Source organism: Antechinus flavipes, chromosome 6 (assembly GCF_016432865.1).
Source record: "Antechinus flavipes isolate AdamAnt ecotype Samford, QLD, Australia chromosome 6, AdamAnt_v2, whole genome shotgun sequence".
In the NCBI taxonomy this organism is placed as follows: domain Eukaryota; kingdom Metazoa; phylum Chordata; class Mammalia; order Dasyuromorphia; family Dasyuridae; genus Antechinus; species Antechinus flavipes.
Window position 1 is genome coordinate 133355054 of NC_067403.1, and position 21903 is coordinate 133376956.

The 21903-nt window shown below is 33.2% G+C and overlaps 1 protein-coding gene across 5 annotated transcripts in view; it reads left to right on the forward strand.

Moving 5' to 3' along the window:
• Positions 1-21903, forward strand: part of LOC127541990 (caspase-6-like) — a 50698-nt gene extending 28795 nt beyond the window's left edge. For all 5 annotated transcript variants that reach the window (XM_051967395.1, XM_051967393.1, XM_051967394.1 and 2 more), the window contains 5 exons: positions 158-304; positions 3327-3403; positions 7637-7812; positions 17383-17542; positions 20065-21903. In XM_051967395.1, the coding sequence (XP_051823355.1) occupies positions 158-304; positions 3327-3403; positions 7637-7812; positions 17383-17542; positions 20065-20303 (799 nt within the window). In that variant the 3' untranslated portion in view covers positions 20304-21903. The remainder of the gene's footprint in view (positions 1-157; positions 305-3326; positions 3404-7636; positions 7813-17382; positions 17543-20064) is intronic.

The window sequence follows — 21903 nt, forward strand, 5'->3', positions numbered from 1 at the left end:
TATTCCCATATTCTCCATTTTCTGTTTACCCACTACCTAGCACAGTCCTGGGCATATAAAATGCTTAATTCTGTTTATTGATTGATTAATTGATATTACTTGGTTCAGGTACCTGATGACTGACTCAAATTTCTTATCTTTGACTTTCTGTGAACAGTGAATTATTTGATCCAGCAGAAAAGTATAAAATGAATTACAAGAGGAGAGGTGTAGCTTTGATCTTCAATCACGAGCGGTTCTTCTGGCACTTGACTTTGCCAGATAGGCGTGGCACCAGAGCTGACAGAGATAATCTTAAACTAAGGTAGTTTTATTCATCTTTCCTATCATCTATCAGAAACAAGTTGGTATGTTTAAATGAATGGCTTATCAAATTTGTAAGTGATAATCAGATAAGAAGTCCAGAGAGAAGATGAACTCTTTCTGGTGAAAAAGATCATAGAATTATAGATTTCAAAGTGGAAGAGACTTTAAGGACATTTAGTCTACCTCTACAATATTACAGTTAAAGAAACTGAAGTTCAAATGTGGTTGGGAAGTACCCATGTTTACATAGGAAAAGATAAAAACCATTATACCTCAATGCTCCACTGACTTCTCAAGGATCAGATGAAGGAAGGGTAGCAGATGCTGTGAATGAGAATTCATAATAGGGGAGGAATTGTGACTTGGAACATTTTGGCTTTCTCCCTTTCTGTTGAAATGAAAAGGATTTTCAAATAGTCTCCTGGGAAAACATAAGAATAATTGGACTACCTGATAGCTTTGACCAAAAAAGAACCTTGACACATTAACATAAGAAATAATCCAAGAAAATTGTCCTGGAGGGACAAGTAGAAATAGAAAAAGAAACAAGGAAAAAAAATTCAAATATGCTGGAATTACAATTAGAATTGCACAGGACTTATTAACAGCTACAATAAAAGATCCCAGGTCCTGGAAATCATATACCAGCGATCAAAAGAATCTGTGACCAAAAATATATCCAACAAAATTATCCATAATACTGAATGAAAAAAAAATGAATTTGCATATTTTCAGGACTTTCTTTCAACCAACCCTAATGCAATAGAAAACTTAACATGGACAAATTGTTTATGTTTATGTTTTTTACATGGAAATGCATGTCATATGTTTAAGATTGACATCAGCAATTGGGTAGTTCAAATATTGAAGCAGAGTTAAGTATTTGACTCTAAAAAGTAAAACTGTTTAGGAAAATGTACAAATAAGGTACAAAGGAAGAATAGTTAGAAGTATTAGAGGAAGTAGGAAAGCTCATAGTTCTGAAAACCTAGTCACATTAAGAAATGGGTTAAGTAGGCAACACTACATATATATCATGAAGGGTATATAGCAAACTCCAAAATCTATAAAGAAATTGAGGGGAAGGTTGGATGGAAAGGGAAGCAAAAGATGGGGGAAGGAAACAAGGAAAGGACCTATGAGTGGAAGGAGGTTAAGTAATAGCAAGGCAAGTTAAGGAGCAGAATTAAAGTGGAAGAGTTAGCAGGAATAGAAAAGAAAAGATAAACACAAACACAACAAGGATCAGGAGTAGAATTTATTAGGAAAAAAAAAAGTACAGCTTGTAATCATTGATCTTAAACAAAGTCAAACTTAAAGATTCAATTAAGAAAGAAATCTACAATATGTCAGCCATGCTAATATTATTTTAGATGCATGTTTACACATGGGTAAATGAATTTGTATATATGTGTGTCTGAGTATATATAGATTTGTATACTTGTTGTTCTATGTATGTGTGTATGTAAATATATGTATATGTGTGGGTCTGTGGATAGGTGTGAATTTATATGTTGTGTGAGTGTGTGTGAGTATGTGTGTATCTGCATATATATAGCCTGCTTGGGCTGGTGGGGGTAAATTGGGAAAAAATTAAAGTTAAAAAAGTATACAGCAGAGGACAAAAGAACAACCTACAAGGAAGCAAAGAAAAGATGGACACTCATGAATATAATTTCTTCTATTATTATATATCTTTTGTTTGTTTCGTTTTTTTGCTGAGGCAGTTGGGGTTAAGTGACTTGCCTAGGATTGCACAGCTAAGAAGTGTTAAATATCTGAGGTCAGATTTGAACTCAGGGCCTCCTAACTTCAGGTCTAGTGCTCTATACGCTGTGCCACCTAGCTGCCCCTTATATCTTTTCTTGACCTAGAAATTTATTGTTCTGTATTTTGAATCTTCTCTAATGTTCTACTAGGTACATAATGTTCTCTTTAGTTTGATTTTATTTTCCTTTTCTGTTTGTCTTTTATCTATTCTATATATTTTTTAAACAAACAGAAAAAAAAAATAGTACCCAGGAGATGCTTTTGTTGGCCACAGACAAAAGTGTCCTTTGAAATTCTCATTTCCTTTCCCTACTGTTTACTTCTAGAGAAATAGATTCTCCAGTTGGTTTAGATTAACCAAGACCATTAAGACTTGGCTCAGACATCATCTTCTATAGGACACCTTTCTTATTTCCCTTAGTTGTTTGTCTTTTCTTCTGCTGTGATCTTTATAGCCTCACTCTTTGGCACATAGTAGGGGATAAATTAATGTTTATTGAGTGATGGAAGCATGTGTAGCATTTCCTATGTAAGATAAACTAATTTGGCAATTTCTCTATGTAAAATTATATATGTGTATGTAAATTTGGATGTATGTATATATATTTGTATATTATATATAACATAAATATATTTGTATATGTCATAGTATGTGTTATATATGCATTTTTATATATTGTATGTTATATTCTATATTATAGGTGTGCATATATATTTATGGCCTCAACACTTTCTATGTATATAAGCTCATATTGAGCAGACACCTGCTCTGTGCCAGACCCTGAGCCTAGAGCTACAATTAATAAAAAGAAAGAAAAAACTTGCCTTTATAGATACAACACACAAAAGAAGCCAAGAAAACAGGGTGGGGAGAGGACCAGACACCAGGGGTAACACTGAACAGAGGTATTTTGAAACTAAATAGAGCAGCAAGTACAAAATAGAGTGGAGTGGAGTGATTTTATTGAGTTGTGTTAGTTTATAATGGGAAGAAAAGTCCAAAGAGATTGGCATTCCTTTAAGCTGGGAAGACTTCATGGAGAAAGTGGCACCCTAGATTGGACCTGAGGATGATGTGTTCAAAGAAAAGGTAAGAATTGAGCAAGACCAGATTAAAGACCAGGGGAATAGGGATGAAGTAGGAATGAAGCTTGCATGAGTTGAGGCTGGAAAGTCTGAAATGTATAGGACCTGGATGGTGTTTGGATTCAATTGGACTGTCTTTAACATTTCCCTTACTCTATCCCAAGGCTTTCAAATCTGGGGTTTGAAGTGAATTGCTATGATGATCTCAAAGCTGAAGATCTGCTAAAGACCATTCATCAGGGTAGGTGATTTCTCTATCCCCAGAGTTTCTAATTATGAAGCAGGCCTCTCACCTCCCCCACCCCTTCCTTATTAGCACAACAAGGGGTGTGCTAATAAATGTTTAACAATTGTATCTTGTTAAAAAAAAAAAAAGTATACAAGATTTGGATTTAATATGCATCACTAATGTTTCTTCATCACTTTTTTAAGTGTAGACAATCAGCCAAGCCCTGATTTGTTGTAGTATTTGGTCAGTTTCCAAAATGCAAATAAATGGTCACAACTAAAAATTTTAATTGTTAGCATACCCGTCCTGGAACCCCATCTGAAAGGTATTGCTGCAAAGATAGAAGGTAAAACATGTTATATGTAGAAATGGTAGAATTTGGGAGGGTTGGAGGGAAGGGAGAAAGGCTTTCATTGGATGCCTTCATATACCCCAAAAGTTTGAGTGTCATCAGAGCCATATTGCAAACCTTTCCACACATTTGTAGATAGTCCTCTATGGTCAGAAAAGTCCATCATATTGTGCAATCTTCTGATGATGAAAATAGTCTAACTTAGCTGGATAATAAACCCTGTCTTATATTAGCTCTGCATTTGAAACTTCCACCCTAGTAATACTTTCCTGAGCCTGAACTCTGCTGTCACAGGGAGCTTTAGATAACTTGGATTGACTTTGTTCAAATCATAGTGATGTCAGAGAGACAGGGATAGAATCATAGGTTTATAGATTTTTTACAGCTGGAAGGGATCTTAGAAGCAGTTAGATAGCATAGTGGGTAGGATCAGGAAGATCTGAGTTTGAATCCTGCCTCAGATATTCTCTGTGGAACTCTGGTCAAATCATTTAACTTCTGTTTGCTTTAGGTTCCTCACCTGTAAAATGGAGATAATAATGGGACCTATCTCTGAGGATGGTTGTAAGGATCAAATGTGATATTTGTATAACAGCGTCAGGCACACCATAGTAGGCACATAATCAATACTTGTTTACTTCTTCCTTTCCTTTTCTCTTCTTTCCTTTTTCCCTGCTGTACTTTTTTTCCTTCCAATTGTAAAATGCTTAGCATAGTACCTGGCATGTAGTAAGCATATAATAAGTACTTGTTTCCTTCCCTTATTTTTTCTTTTCTTTTTTTCCCTTCTTTCTTCCCCCACCTTTTTTTTTTTTTCTCCTTTTTTTCTTCCTTCCTTCCTCCCTTCCTTCCTTTCTTCCCTCTCTTTTCTCCTCCTTCTTCTCTTCCCCTGCTACCTTGCCCTGCTCTTCATCTTATAGGTGAAGAATAAAGGCCCAGAGAATTTTAAGTTACTTCTTACCAATATCTTATAATACACTATAAGTTACTTAATACCTTTTAAGTTACTTTTACTTAATTACCACAGCTAATAAGGTTCTAAAACACTATTGGAAACCCAAGATTTGTTGACTATTCAGTCGTGGGCTTCTAATATAGAATTATGGTGCCTTTTGTTTTCTGTCTTTATATTCCCAGAGAATTAATACTGTTGGCCAGAATTGGGACTTTCAAAAAAAATAGCACTTCAGTTGTTCCTGTCTGTCTTTCAACATAAGTTAACACCTTTAAAGTGTTTTGAGCTAAAGGTTCTTGGCTTGAGGAATTTGATAGAAAAGGGTTTAACCACATGAAACTACTGACTCAAAAATCCCTACAAAGGAAGATTTCATTTTAGTGAGTAACTTTAATCAGTGAGGAAACTGGTTTATGAATGGTCCAGAAACCTAAACATGTTCTCTTGTTTTATTTCTAGGATAGTTGGAAAACAGAATAGTCATAATCATGATATAAATTTTATAAATCTTACCTTTTTTTTTTTGGTGAGGCAATTGGGGGTTAAGTGACTTGCCTAAGGTAAACAGCTAGGAAGTATTAAGTGTTTGAGGTCAGATTTGAACTCAGATTCTCCTGACTTCAAGGCTAATGTTCTATCCACTACTCCACCTAGCTGCCCAAAACCTTACCTCTTAATCTGTTCTCCAAGCTATAAATATCCCACTTAGGAATAGTGATTAGAATTAAGATATCTTAGAGGCCATCTACTCAACTGCCTGACTTTACTGTTGAGGAAACTGTGGTTCTGAGGGGTTGAGTCATCTGTCTGAGGTCACACAAATTGTAAATAACAGAAATGGGACAAGAACCCCGGCCCCTTTTCTCCAAATGTCTTCCTTGTCACTCCACATTTTGGTTTTTTTTAATTAGTCTTTTTCTTGAAACTTAAATTATAACATATATTTTTACCATGTTTAACATATATTGGATTACTTGGCATCTAGGGGAGGTGGGATGGGGGAAGGAAAGAAAAATTGGGAACATAAGGTTTTGCAAGGGTTAATGTTGAAAAATTATCTATGCATATGTTATGAAAATAAAAAGCTTTAATAATAATTTAAAAAAAAGAAACTTAAATCATCATTTTGACTTGCCTTATCCCTTTTAGGTGTTAGTATCTGTTAGTTCTCTCCATCTTTTTTGGTATGAACTATACAAGGTATCTTATTGATTCTTGAGGCATCAATCACAGGGTGGTTTTTGTAACAGAGATCTAACTACAGAGGGCATTATAAATATACAGTCAGTTTTCTTTCCATTAAATAACTCCTGTTGTTCCAGGGAGAAATTTGATAAGAGTTCCTCAAATGGGAGAAATCATAATGGTGATCCCCCTTTCTCCCATTTCACATCTGCAGAATATGAAATGGCATCAGTTGTCCCTTCCTCAAGAAAAGTCAGTGAATAAGTAAAAATCTCACCAGTTAGATTCCATTCAAATCCTGTTTGTTATCAGACAGTGATATAAATTACTCTTGCTAATTAAAATGTGATAAAACTTAGACTAGAGTAAGATGATAGTGTTTCAGTTCCTACTTTTATAATATTAGCTAGATTATTTCTCTTCCTCTCTTCCTCTCCCCTCAATTCAGTTTCTTTATCTGTAAAATAGGAGGATTGGATTAGAAATCCACTGAGGACCATTCCATCTCTAGGCATATGATTTATATGTTAAGAATACACTTTAAAATTAAGTTTTTTCAGTTAATGCATTTATTTTCTCTGCCATCTTCCCCCATCCCAGACTAAAGGAAATAAAAAAAAGAAAATTCAAAATAAAAATGGTCTATAAAAATCTTGGTTGGTCAGTGTGTTGATCAGCATTCTTAAGTCTTTCAAAATTGCTCCTTTTTATAATGTCAGTATAATAATATAAATTGTACTGCTCCTTTTGCTCAGGATTAATTTATACAAGTCCTTCCAGAATTCTTTGAAATTGTCCTTTTATTATTTTCTTTTTTATTTATTTTATCATTTTTAAGGGATAATTATGTCACATTATATTTATATTCCATATTTCTTTAGCCTTCTTCAGTTGATGGGCCTTCATAATATTTGTCATTATAATGCATTATTACATATTTTCCTTTAATGGTGTCCTGTTCTGATGTCTCACTCCCACATAAAATTAACCCTAGGACCTTGATGATTATATCACTGAAAGGTTAAAGAAAACCTAAAAAGTTTCAGATAAAGACTAATGTTGGACTCTATGTATGTTAGCTGAGGACTAACTTTTAAGCTCATATTAGGGGCCTAATAGTTGGCATAATGGATGGGATGCTAGACTTGGAGTCAGAATTTGAATTCTGATTTAGACACTCACTTGTGATCCTGGGCAATTTACTTAGTATCTGTTTGCCTCAGGTTCCTCATCTATAAAATGGGGGTAGTACTTCCCTCTTCCCTCTTAATTGTTGTGAGGACCAAATGAAATAAGATTTTTTAAAGTGTTTTGCTCCTTAAAGCTTTTTATAAATGCTAATTATCATTATTATATTAGCCTCTGGGGATGAATTCTTTTGGCTCTGGCCAAACTCAGGTCTTAGATGGATTTGTAGCATGTACCACATATAGCAATGAACTTATATGATTGGAGAAGCATCAGTTATAGTTTATTTAAACAAGACATACATTTAGAACTGAAAGGGACCTCATAGGTCACCTACTAGAAGCCAGTTAAAGTAGCCAATTTTATTTACATCAATATGCACAGCATTTGAAAGAAAATTTTTAAGATTACTTTTTATTTTTGCATTTTACTAAATTGGATTATTTCTTCATTTTTTTCCCAGTTTATTCCAAATTATTGATAGTTTACTACCATTTTTACCTGTAGAACTGTCAGTGAATGCTTAGCTTTCTCTCCTGAGTTCTCGATGATCATTCCCTTGCAGTGTCTACCTCTAGCCATGTGGATGCTGACTGCTTCTTGTGCGTATTCCTGACTCATGGTGAAGAAAATCACATCTATGCTTATGATGCCAAAATTGATATTCAGAAGCTCACCGCCATGTTTAAGGGAGACAGATGTCAGAGCTTAGTTGGGAAACCTAAGATATTTATCATTCAGGTATGAGTAATTTGGAAAAGTTCATGGTTTGTTTATGAAGGATTCACAGCACCTTTTCAAGGTCAGTGCTTTCTAGATTTTCTGGATTAGAAAGATCCCTGCTTGAACCTATACTGTCTGGAATCCTTGCCATAGGCCCTATTAAAGTTTATATTTTTACTCAATAAATTGGGCCTTCTTCCCTTCAAAAGACTCCCTTCTCTTTTAGTTTATTTTTTCTTGTTATCCTTTGATTTTTATATTATCTTCATATGATACATTTTTCCTATCCCAACCAGAATGTCATTCTTGTATTAAAGAATTTTTTTTAAAGGAGAAATGCATTTTCCATCCCAAGTCTGTTGGAATTGCCTTAAATCATTTGCATTGTTGAGAAGAGTCAAATCCATGGTTGATCATTATATAATCTTGTTGTTATTGTATACAGTGTTGTTTTGGTTCTGCTCATTTCACTCAGTATCAGTGCATGTAAGTCTTTCCAGACTTTTCTGAAATCAGGCTCCATCATTTTCTATAATAGTAATATTCCATTACTTTCATATACCATAAATTATGCAGGCATTTTCTAATTGATAGACATCCACTCATTTTCCAGTTCCTTGCCTGCTACAAACATTTTTGCACAAAACATATACATTTCAATAAATGCACAAAACACATACATTTCAAGAAACAATAGAAAAACAAAAATAATTACATATGAAATTATGAGTCTCCTCTTTTAAAATATATGATAAATTTGAAAAATTCATATCAAAGCTGCCTTACTTACCTTTGTCTTCTGAACCATCTGTTCTTTCAGATGTTATTCATTGCTCATAAGTATATGCTTAGATTCAGTTGCTTCTTACTGTTCTTTCTATTGATATTGAAATTATCATATAAACCTTCCCATAGTTCTCTGTATTCTTTTTAGCCATCTTCTCATATGGCACATAGCATTCCCTAAAATTTAAGAATCACAATTTGTTTAGCTACTTCCCAATTGTTGAGAGATCCTCACCTTCCTCATTTTAATACAGAAAAAAAATTGTTTTACAGAAAAGCAATTTTTGATATCTGTAGTCTGCCATCTCTGTCTAGTCATTAAAATGTATGTTTTTTAAGAATAAGCACTGGATATTTTTATTATTCATAAAAAAACTTGTAGCTATTCAGACTACTCTTGGAAAGTATCAAGTTTTCATCACAATTTATATAATCATAGTGTGATGTTAATAAAAATAGTACAAAGTCTTCTGGACTCAAGTGAAATGTACATACTAATATCAGTTGGCAAATGGTAAGTGCCTAAATAAATTTGTGTGGATTATCTCTATTAAGGAATGTGACATGTATATCACATGTTCTCCAGAACTAGTATTGACCTTTGAATTTATTCTGAGCAGCCTCTAGTATTTTCATTCTTTTGAATGATTTTAGTTATTGTACAGATTATTTTCTTGAATTCTTGACACTTTTTTTTTTAATGTTTTTGTTTTTGTTTTTAATAATTTTTTATTGATAGAATGCATGCCAGGGTAATTTTTTACAGCATTATCCCTTGCATTCACTTCTGTTCCGATTTTTCCCCTCCCTCCCTCCACCCCTTCCCCCAGATGGCAAGAGTCCTTTACATGTTGAATGGGTTGCAGTATATCCTAGATACAATATATGTTTGCAGAACCAAACAGTTTTCTTGTTGCACAGGGAGAATTGAATTCAGAAGGTATAAATAACCCGGGAAGAAAAACAAAAATGCAAACAGTTTATATTCATTTCCCAGTGTTCTTTCTCTGGGTGTAACTGCTTCTGTCCATCTTTGATCAATTAAGGCTCTCTTTATCGAAGAGATCCACTTCCATCAGAATACATCCTCAAACAGTATCGTTGTTGAGGTATATAATGATCTCCTGGTTCTGCTCATTTCACTCAGCATCAGTTCATGTAAGTCTCGCCAGTCCTCTCTGTATTCATCCTGCTGGTCATTCCTTACAGAACAATAATATTCCATAACATTCATATACCACAATTTACTCAACCATTCTCCAATTGATGGACATCCTTTCATTTTCTAGCTTCTAGCCACTACAAACAGGGCTGCCACAAACATTTTAGCACATACAGGTCCCTTTCCCTTCTTTAGTATTCTTTGGGGTATAAGCCCAGTAGAAACACTGCTGGATCAAAGGGTATGCACAGTTTGATAACTTTTTGAGCATAGTTCCAAATTGCTATCCAGATGGCTGGATGTGTTCACAATTCCACCAACAATGTATCAGTGTCCCTGTTTTCCCACATCCCCTCCAACATTCCCCATTATCTTTCCCTGTCATTCTAGCCAATCTGACAGGTGTATAGTGGTATCTCAGAGTTGTCTTAATTTGCATTTCTCTGATTAATAATGATTTGGAGCATATTTTCATATGTCTATAAATAGTTTTAATTTCTTCGTCTGAGAATTGTCTGTTCATATCCTTTGACCATTTATCAATTGGAGAATGGTTTGATTTCTTATAGATTAGAGTCAATTCTCTATATATTTTGGAAATGAGGCCTTTATCAGAACCTTTGATTGTAAAAATGTTTTCCCAGTTTATTGTTTCCCTTCTAATCTTGTTTGCATTTGTTTTGTTTGTACAAAAACTTTTCAATTTGATATAATCAAAATTTTCTATGTTGTGGTCAATAGTGATCTCTAGTTCTTCTTTGGTCATAAATTCCTCCCTCTTCCACAGGTCTGAGAGGTAAACTATCCTATGCTCTTCCAATTTATTTATCATCTCATTCTTTATGCCTAGGTCATGAACCCATTTTGACCTTATCTTGGTGTACGGTGTTAAGTGTGGGTCAATGCCTAGTTTCTGCCATACTAATTTCCAATTTTCCCAGCAATTTTTGTCAAATAATACATTCTTATCCCAGAAACTGGTGTCTTTGGGTTTGTCAAACACTATATTATTAAAGTTATTGGTTATTTTGTCCTTTGAACCTAACCTATTCCATTGATCAACTAGTCTATTTCTTAGCCAATACCAGATGGTTTTAGTAACTGCTGCTTTATAACATAATTTTAGATCTGGTACAGCTATTGACACTTCTTTACAAGAGTACTTTGAATGATTATTAATTCATCATAAATTCTGTTGATACTTAGTTTTAGCAAAACAAGCTCTTAGACTTAAATTGTGGGTAACTCATAAAACTGCTCTCAAACTAATTCCCAGGCTTAGTTCAAGGTTGAAGGCCAAGCAATCAAAAAGAATTATCCACTGATTAGAACTTAACTGTTTTAGAAATGGATGCATTAGCATATCATAAATTTATCTTGGCTCTCTGGAGGCTACAAATCATCACAGACCCACTAGAGGAAAAGCTAATTAAAGAACACAGACTTGCAAGTGCTTTTTTGGCTTTGCCTCTGTATCTTTTTTTTTTTTCAGTTATTAAAAAAAAATTTGCTCATATATTTTATTTCATTAAATATTTCCCAATTATATTAAAAAGATTTTAACTTCCATTTTAAAATTTTTTGAGTTTCAAATTCTTCAAATTCGAATTCAAACCACACTTCTACCCCATTTCTTCAGAAGGCAAGCAATATGATATTAATTATATATGTGAAATAAAGCAAAACATTTACATGTTAGCCATGTTGCAAAAAAAAAAAAAAAACAAAACAAAAAAACCAACACATAGAGGACAGGGAAAATAAAGGAGTCAGAGTTCATCATTTCTCTTTCTAAAGGTGGATAATATTTTTTCATCTCGGGTCCTTTGAAATTGTCTTGGATAGCCAAGTCTTTCACAGGAGACAATCATTATATCATAGAAGTTACCATGTTTTCTTGTCTCAGTTCATTTCATTTTTGCATCAGTTCATGTAGATTTTTCTGAAATCAACCCCCTTGTTTTTTCTTGCAGACAGTAGTATTATTGTCATATACTACAGTTTGTTCAGCCATTCTTCAATTGATTTGCTCCTGTATTTAAAACCATTTCTTGTGGACTAATCTTGAAGGAGAAGCGAATAAGTCAAGTACATTTTTGTATGGTGGAAATCATTTTGCTAGAGGATTTTTATCACAGTATCCATAACAGGAATCATTCCTGCACTTTGTCTTAAACACTTTGGAGAAGTTCAGTAAGGATTTGACTAATCATAATTGGAACAGGCTATCACAGGAAATTATCCTGTTTTTTAAACTTGATGATTTGTTCTGAAAAGAGCTAAGATTTGAGCTCTGACTCTGTATTCACCAATCTTTCTCCCCTGTATCAAAATTATTGCTCCCCTCTTTTCATTTGGCTGCAAAATAATAATGAATTTTCAATTATTTTGCTGGCAGTTCTCTCTTGGTTACAGAGTGATTTAGAATTATTTGAATTCATGTTCCTTCATAGCCAAATGCCTCATTCTTTTATGTTTACCAAATGTATTATTTAGTATTAAAATTCTTAGAGTAAATTGTTAGAATTACAAGGATGGGGATTTTCTCTTAAAAAAAATACTGATATTTTGTTTTTGTAATCTTTTATTTTTTTGACGAATGAATAAAGCATTTCTTATACATTTGCTCTGTGGAAAACACTGCTAAATTCTGGAGATATAAATTGAAAAGTAAGACAAAATAAACCAAATACTGTAGCATTTTAATCTTTTAAAAGAAAAGTTAAATAAATTATAGGTGGGAAATAGTAGTAGTATAATAAAATAATGGAGAATTTTAATCTTTCCCTTTAAGAACTAGATAAAGCTAATAAAAAATAAATAAGTAATCAAAGAAGTAAGAATTTTGGATAAGGTAGATATGATAGATATCTGGAAAGTATTGAGTAGGAATACAAAAGAATACACTTTTTCTCAACAGTTTATGCTATTTTTACAAAGATGATCATATATCAGAATATAAAAATTTCACAGTTAAAAGCAGAAATGTTAAAAGCATCTTTTTTTGGATCACATTGCAATAAAAATTATATTTAATAAGGGACCACAGAAACATAGATTAAAAACTATTTGGAGACTAAACAACCTAATCTTAAAGAATAATTAGGTTCAAGAACAAATCATAAAAACAATAATTTCATTAAAAAGAATGACAATGAGACAAAAATATCAACACCTATGTGATACAGTGAAAACAGTAATCAGGAAAATTTATAACAGTTTAAGTAAAGTAGAAGAAAATTGGCAAAATATAAACTGCCTAGATTATCAGAAGAGAAAATAGAATATTTAAATAGACCTATTTTAGAAAAAGAAATTGAAGGAACATAACCAAGACCAGATGGATTTACAACTGAATTCTATCAAATATTTAAAGACTAATTCCAGTATTAAATAAAATATTTGGAATGATAGGCAAAGAAGAGATCCTACCAAACATCTTTTATGAAATAGATAGGATGCTTATACCAAAATCAGGAAGAATAAAAAGAGAAAGAAAATTTTAAACTAATTTTATAAATGAATATGAATGCATACATCCTAAATAAAATAGTAGTTAAAAGATTACCACAATGTATTAAAAAGATTATATATATGACCAAGTAGGATTTATGCCAGGAATGCAGGGATGATTTAAGAAAAGGAAAAATTTTAATATAACTGATTATGTCAATAATAAAAAATAAAGACATATCAATAGATGTAGAAAAAACTTTTGATAAAGTGCAACAGTTATTCCTATTTTTAAAAAAAAACTTGAAAATATAGGTATAAAAATATTTTTCCTTAAATTGATAAAAAGGCATTTTATCCAAAACTGTCAGCAAGCATTATTTGATCCCCTTCTTCCCCTGGACTTTTTTTTTTTTTTTTTAATAGCATTGTATTTTTTTTTCCCCAATCGCATTTAATGACAATTTTCAACATTGATTTTTTGAAAGATTTTGAGTTCCAAATTTTTCTTCCTCTCTCTCCCCCAAATAGCAAGCAATCTGATAAAGATTATATATGTGCAATAATATATAATCTTTATCAGATTGCTTGCTATTTTACATGTGCAATAATGTAAAATCATTTCCTCATTTAGTCATGTTGTGAAAGAAACCACAGAATAAAAGGAAACCACACTCCCAAAAAAGTTGAAAATAGTAGTATGCTTCAATCTGTATTCAGAGATAATCAGTTCTTTCTCTGGATGTGAGTAGCATTTTCTATCATGAGTTTTGGAATTGCCTTAGATCATTTCACTTTTTATGTTATTTTTTAACTAATATCTTTTTATTTTCAAAATACATGCAAAATTTCACTCTTTCTGTTATTGTTTGCTTGCATTTTTGTTTTTCTTCTCAGGTTTTTTTCTTTCTTTTTAGATCTGATTTTTCTTGTACAGCAAGATAACTGTACAAATATGTATACATATATTGGTTTTAACATATACTTTTAACATTTAACTACCTGCCATTTAGGGGAGGAGGTGGGGAGGAGGGGAAAATTTGGAACAGAAGATTTTGAAATGTTGAAAAATTACTCATGCATGTGTTTTGTAAATAAAAAGCTTTAAGAAAAAAAAAGATGCAAAGATAACTTTTCAGCATTTACCCTTGCAAAACCTTGTTTCCAAACTTTTCTCTTTCCCTTTCCCCATTCCCCTCCCCTACACAGCAAGCAATACAATATTTGTTAAACATATACAATTCTTCTATTCATATTTTCACATTTATCATGCTGTTCAAGGAAAATCTGATCAAAAAGGAAAAAAATGAGAAAAAAAATCAAAAAGCAAGCAAACAACAACAAAAAAGGTGAAAAACCTATTCTGTGATCCACATTCAAACCCCACGGTCCTCTTTCTGGATTCAGATGGCTCTCTCTCCATCGTAAGTCTTTTGGAATTGGCCTGATTCACCTTATTGCTGAAAAGAGCCAAACATCCACTCTTAGATCATTTTATTGCCAAGATGATTAAGTCAATCATAGTTAATCATTGCACAGTGTTCCTGTTCCTGTGTACAATGTTCTCCTGGTTCTACTCACTTCTCTTAGCATCAGTTCATGTAAGTCTTTCCAGGTTTTTCTGAAATCAGCTTATCATTTTTTATAGCATGATGGTGTTCCATTCCATTTATATGCCACAAATTATTCAGCCATTCCTCAATTAATGGCATCCCCTCAATTTCCAACCATCAGCACAAAAAGAGCTACATAAATATTTTTTGTATTTTGTTGCCCTTTTTTTAATGATTTTTGGAGGATACAGACCTAGTAGTGATTTTGCTGGGTTAGTTTGATTGCTCTTTGGGTATAGTTCCAAATTGCTCTCCAGAACAGTAGATCAGTTTACTGCTCTACCAACAGTGCATTAGATTCTCAATTTTCCCACATCTTCTCCAACATTTTATAATTTTTCTTTTCTATTATATTAGCCAGTATGATAAATGTTAAATGGTACCTCAGTGGTTTTTATTTGCATTCCTCTAAACAATAGTGATTTAGAGCATTTTTTCATATGACTATGACAGAGATTTCTTCATCTGAAAACTGCTTGTTCATATCCTTTGACCATTTATCAACTGGGAAATAGCAATCATTATCTGTAATAATGAAAGCTAGAAGCTTTCCTAGTAAGATTAAGTTTTAAACAAAGATGCCTAATGTCACCAATATTATTCAGTATTGTATTGGAAATCCTAGCAATAGCAGTAAGAGAAGAATAAATAGAAGGAATTGGATTAGAAAATTTTCTTCTCTCATTGCAGGCAATATGATGACGTACTGGGAAAATCTGACTCAAATCAAAAATTAGTTGAAACAATAATTTTAGCAATGTAGCAGTATATAAAGTAAAATTCACATAAATCAACAACATTCCTATATATCACAGAAAATCCTGCAAGAAGAGATTGTAAAAGATACCTCATTTAAAATAACTAGAGAGTATCCAATATTTGGGAGTACACCTATCAAAAATAACCAAAACAAAACAGGATCTATATGAACAAAATTACTAAAAAAGCTTTTTATAAAGGTAAATAATTGAAATATTTTATTTTTCATGGGTAGGCAGAATCAATATGATAAAAATGATAGTTTTACTGAAACTAATTTATGTATTCGATGCTATGCTAATTAAATTACCAAAAAATTATTTTACTGAATTAGAAAAAGCCATAAGAAAATTCATTTGGAAGGACAAAAAGTCAGGAATATCAAAGGAACTAAAGATATAGCAATTTCAGGAATTTAAACTATATTATAGGGTAGTAATTAAAACTATTTGATTTACTGGCTAAGAAACAGACCAGTGGAACAGAGGAGACATACAATTTATACTAAAAAATAACTTAAGTAACCTTATGTTTGACAAGCATAAAGATTTATGTTTTAAGGATAAGAATTCATTATTTGGTTAAAAAAATTGGGGGGGGGGGAACTGGAAAGCAATCTGGCATAAATTAGGCATAGACCAATATCTTACACTATTTACTGAGATAAAGTGAAAATGGATACATGACCTAGATGTAAAGAGAGATAAGAAAATTTGAAAAACATAGAACATACCTGTCAGACTTATAGATAGGTGAACAATTTGTGAATAAACAAGAGTGGCAGTGTAAAGTGTAAACTGGATAGTTTTGATTATATTAAATTAAAAAGGTTTCATATAAATAAAACAAAGATCAGAAGGAAAGCAAAAAAATTGAGAAAAAAATTTTATAGTTTTTTAAATTAAGTTCTCATATCTCAATATCTAAAGAACTTTGTCAAATGAATAAGATTATGAGTCAAAGGAAATCAAAATAATTTGTAGTCATGAATAAAAACATTCTCTAAATCATTGGGTAGAGCAATGCAAATTAAAACAATCTTGAGATATTATTATCATCATATTGTCTAAAATGAAGGGGAAACTGACAGATTTTGAAGGAGATATGGAAAAATTAGGACACTAAATCATTGTTGGTAGAATTGTGAACTGATTGAGCAATCTGGAATTATGCCCAAAGAGTTATTAAACTATCTATATCCTTTGACTCAGCAACACCACTCTTGATTTATTTCCCAAGATAATTAAGATAAAAGAAAAAGAATCTATATGTTCTAAACTATTTTTAACAGCTTTCTTTGTAGTAGCAAAGAACTGGATGCCTGTCAATTAGGCTCAATAAGTTTTGGTATATGATGGTGAAGAAATATTACTGTGCTATAAGAAATGGTGAGCTTGATGACTTTTAAGTTTGATCTGTATTATTAAAATTTTTCTTCTTCACTTTCAGTTAAATCTAGACAGTCAACAAAACAGTGCCCTGATTTGGAGCCTTTATGGATTTCTGAGATGAAATCTGTCACAAGTTTATTTCCAGTTAGTTCCAACACACCCCTTGGTTGTATGTGCTTTGTTATCTTTTGGATTCAATTTTATTTACTTTAGATTTGGCATCTGTTTCCTTATTTTGAGTTTTTTTTGGATTGGAATGCCCATCTGGGCGGTGATTTGCATTCCTACCATATCTATTAACTTTTTAATGTTTAATAACGAACAATTTAGTAATCATTCATTCATTTTTAAATTAATAGAAGAAAACACTAGATAGGGAGGGGGCATGAAGAGAACTGATCAGATTCTTCCCTGATACTGTCAGGCATGCCGGGGAGAACAGCACGATGTCCCAGTCATTCCTTTGGATGTGGTTGATTATAAGACTGAAGAGGTGGATGTCAATGAAACTGAAGTAGATGCTGCCTCAGTTTACACTCTCCCTGCTGGTGCTGACTTCCTCATGTGCTACTCTGTTGCAGAAGGTTTGTTAACTATTTCTAGGAGTGTTTGGTAGCTCTTGCTTAATTCTGTGTGTGTTTCTATTTTGTACGTTCCTCTTAGAAACTGAGTCAAGGCTTTGTCCCCAAGTAAGTAAATCTACCAAGTATTTTTTTAAAGCAGGCATCGCAACCCACAGATCAAAGTCAATACACAGGCCCTGTCCTCAAGGAGCTTCCATTTTAATAGGAAAAATAGCACATATACTTCCATGTATATAATAAGATATACAAAGAAGACATGAGGCGACTAAAGAAAGAAGGGAAAGAGGGAGCTCCTAGAAGTTATAGGGAACATTAGAGAATGTATTGCGTACACAGCTGATGTGATTAGATCTTTGCTTTTATTTTTTTCCAACTGTTCAGAACTGTGTTGTCAAACTCAAATAGAAACTGATCTGGATAATGAACTTTGGAAACCCCACATTAAAATTATCTTAATTGTATTTCCATTTATTTTGCTAAATACTTCTCAATTACAGTTTTATCTGGTTTAAATTTTACACTTTAAAATTTACCTGTGGTACAGAGGATACTTTAGAGTTTGATTGGAGCTTCAGAAACCAAATAGGAAATCTTAATTAAACTTAATTAATTGGTGCTGTGGTCTCCTAAAGTTCTAACCAAAACATTGTGGTTTGATGACCCCAGTTTGTGGATGGCAAATGAAATACAAGCTCTGGAAAGGTTTTTAGGATGTTATTGGTAATAGGTTAAACATTTGGCACCTGAGGAGTAACCTCCCTCACTCATTTCTGAGATCCCGCACCATCAGAGTTGGCTACAGGAGGATTTTTTTTTTTTTCCATTATGTCTCATAAAGGCAGCTCATGGTGCTGTGGGTAAGTACTTAGTAGAGGCAACACTCCCAATTATAGTCATCACTTTGTAAGAATACTGACAAACAGTACATATAGAATTTAGCACAGAATTTAGACTAAAATATAATCCGAAAAATCACATGTGAAATCAGTTTGAGACATCTAATTTTAAATTAAGCCAAAAAAGGATAAACTATTTTAAATACTAAGTACTGCTGTAGGGGTCTAAATAGCGGTGTCCTAAAATAAGGTATTATTGACTATTAGAAGATATATCAGCTTACAAAATTAGGAGTTTGGGGGAGAGATGATCTTTATTTGGACTTATATCTGCATCTTTGTTGTCATGAGTGACATGCTTGCCAGTTACTGATTATGATGACTTGTTATGGTCAGACTCTTAGAAAACTATATCAAGACAATGTTTCTTTTTGGCTCCTCATTTCCAGAGCAGATGCTCTAGAACAGGGACTCCTTTGGTGGTCTGGTGAACTTCTGGGCCACTTTTCAAAATATTGTTTTGAAATGCATAAAATAAAATAGCATTTCAATAGAAGCCATTTCAAAAGATGTCCAAATGGTTACAAAGATATATATTTGTAAAAGTTCATAGATCCCAGATCAACAACCCCAACTGTAGAAGTAGAGATAATTCTTGTCTAGTAAGACAATTGTCTCTCTCAAAATGGATAGTGGTCAGAGAGCTGGCCACAAAGCCAGGAAAACTTGGGTGCCAACTCAAACCCCTGACACTTGTCCCTGTTCATGGCTGTTAAGCATTCAGCCTTCTAAGCTATTCTCTAAGATTGAAGGTTGGAGAAAAAAATGCCAACCTGCACTACAAGCTGGGATTTCCTTACCTGTGAATTCCCAAGTACAGTTCCTCCCTATTCTCCTTTTTTTTTTTTTTTAATTTCATTTTATTTAATAATAACTTTATATTGACAGAATCCATGCCAGGGCAATTTTTTACAACATTATCCTTTGCACTCGCTTATGTTTTGATTTTTCCCCTCCCTCCCTCCACCCCCTCCCCAAGATGGCAAGCAGTCCTATATATGTTAGATATGTTGCAGTATATCCTAGATACAATATATGTTTGCAGAACCGAACAGTTCTCTTGTTGCACTTGTTGTTGTTGGAGAATTGGATTCAGATGATAAAAACAACTCAGGAAGAAAATCAAAAATGCAAATAGTTCATATTCATTTCCCAGTGTTCTTTCTTTGGGTGTAGTTGTTTCTGTCCATCATTTATCCACTGAAACTCAGTTAGGTCTCTTTGTCAAAGAAATCCACTTCCATCAGAATACATCCTCATACAACTCCCTATTCTCCTTATCTCAATTTGTTTTTAGAGGCATCTGAAATGACCCAACCACAACCCATTTTACAGATGAGGCAAAGTAGGTTAAGTGGCTTATCCAGGATCTCACAGCTAATATTTGAGGCACAACTTGAACTCAGGTCTTCCTGACTTTAGGCTAGGGAACTAGCAGGCCCTCTCAGCTCTTGACTTCCTGCTTCTTTTTAAATCCTTTGACTTAGGTGATGCTGTCCTGATTTACTCTTATGCAGTTAAGATGAATTCAAGCATAATGACACCTCTTGAGAGCTTTATCAATTTGAGACAAATGAAAATGCTGTGCTGAAGTCTGAGCATTTTGTGTTTTGTATTCTTTCCCAGGTTATTATTCTCACCGTGAAACAGTAAATGGTTCCTGGTACATTCAAGATTTTTGTGAGATGCTGGGAAAATATGGCTCCTCCTTAGAGTTTACAGAACTTCTCACACTGGTGAACAGAAAAGTTTCTCATCGCAGAGTGGACTTCTGCAAGGACCCAAAAGCCATTGGGAAAAAGCAGGTCCCTTGTTTTGCCTCCATGTTGACCAAAAAGCTCTTCTTCCTTCCAAAGTCTAATTAAGATATGGTCAGCCACCATGTTTTAAACATATATTTTGGAGGCATGATTTCTTCCTCCCCACATCCCATCCCCTTTCTTTTCATACAATTAATGTCTTGAGATATGGGGCCCAGTGCCTTTTAAATTTTTTAATCATATGTCCATTTAGGGACAGAATCTCATTGCTCAGCAGCACAATTTAAAGTTGGGAATTATAACAGTTCCAAAATAATTCCAAAGTACTCAAAATGGGTACTTTTGCTAAATATTCATTTTTGATCATATTTGCTATTTACTATGTTGGCAACATTCTCAGGGAAAATTCTTAGGGAAATCTCCTTCCCAAGGGTTTATGAATAATTGACTTTAATTTCATCCAAGCAGCTCTAATTTGTATTTGTGGCATTTTTGTTTCTTTACCAACATCTGTTTTTTAATAGTCATTTAAAGCTTTGTTAGATGCTTGAGTGAAAGATAAAAACAGCAGATCATTTTCCATTAGCATTTCAGTTTAAAAGGAATATTTGTATCTTCTCTGGGACTTTTGGTTGTTTTATAAAATTAAAAATATTCTTAAATATCTGTGGTGTTTCATAATGACATAATGTTTCATAATCACCAATACCTCTTACCCACCCTTTTATAGCTTACGTACATATTATCCAATAAATGGATACCTGCTCTCTCCAAATTTAAAGCCAATGCCCACAGCCTGTACCACCATTGTTCTGCTTGGGTACATGTTTTTCCTTTAGCTTCCCAGTATTTTACACTTGAAACTACACCCAGTCTAAGACAACTTCATCTACATATTGTTGCCACTGCTTAATTTATGACATCATTCCTGTGGTACCCACATTCTGCTTTAACTTGTTTCATCTGTGATTATATTTTAGAGTAGCAAATTTGTGATTACATAAGTAAGGTGTGTCTGCACAATTGAGATTTTATTCTCAGATTCTAAATTGTCAATAAATCTAATGACATATCTTGCCGGATTTTCATCATTCCTTCTCACCCCCGATGATTATAGTTGATGTGCTGCACGTTTTAGGTCAGTCTTTAAAATTTATTGTAACAGAAGATTTTCTTTAGACTTTTTAAAAAGTCCTTTTTAGATAAATCACTACTTGAGTGATTTGGTAATTTAGTGATCACTTGTTTAAGTGGCCATTCATATCTAATGGTAGGTGAGATTCTTGTCCTCATTGCAGAGGAATGCTGGGATGGTGACTAGCAGCCTCTCAATCTTAACTCTCCACCTCCTTTTCTCCTCCCTGTGAAGGTACAATAAGACTTAACCACTATCCACTGGCTCTGTTCCAAAGAGGTAAATACTCCAGAATGTCGTACTTGGTGTACAGACCATGAAAAATTTTGGGGGCTCTAGGGAAAATATTACACAATTCTGATTGTCTCAGAGAAATTAAATGCTTTAACCACTGTACTGTCATCCTATCTTAAATATGATTATTTTAAATAGTTTTTTAGAGCAATGTAACCTAAGCTCAGTTGCCATAAGGCTTGAGTTTTGGAAGCAATATGGACAGACCTAAATTTTGTTTACACTTATTATATGGGTAATAATTTGATACTTTTGTAATAAAATCATGTAATTCTA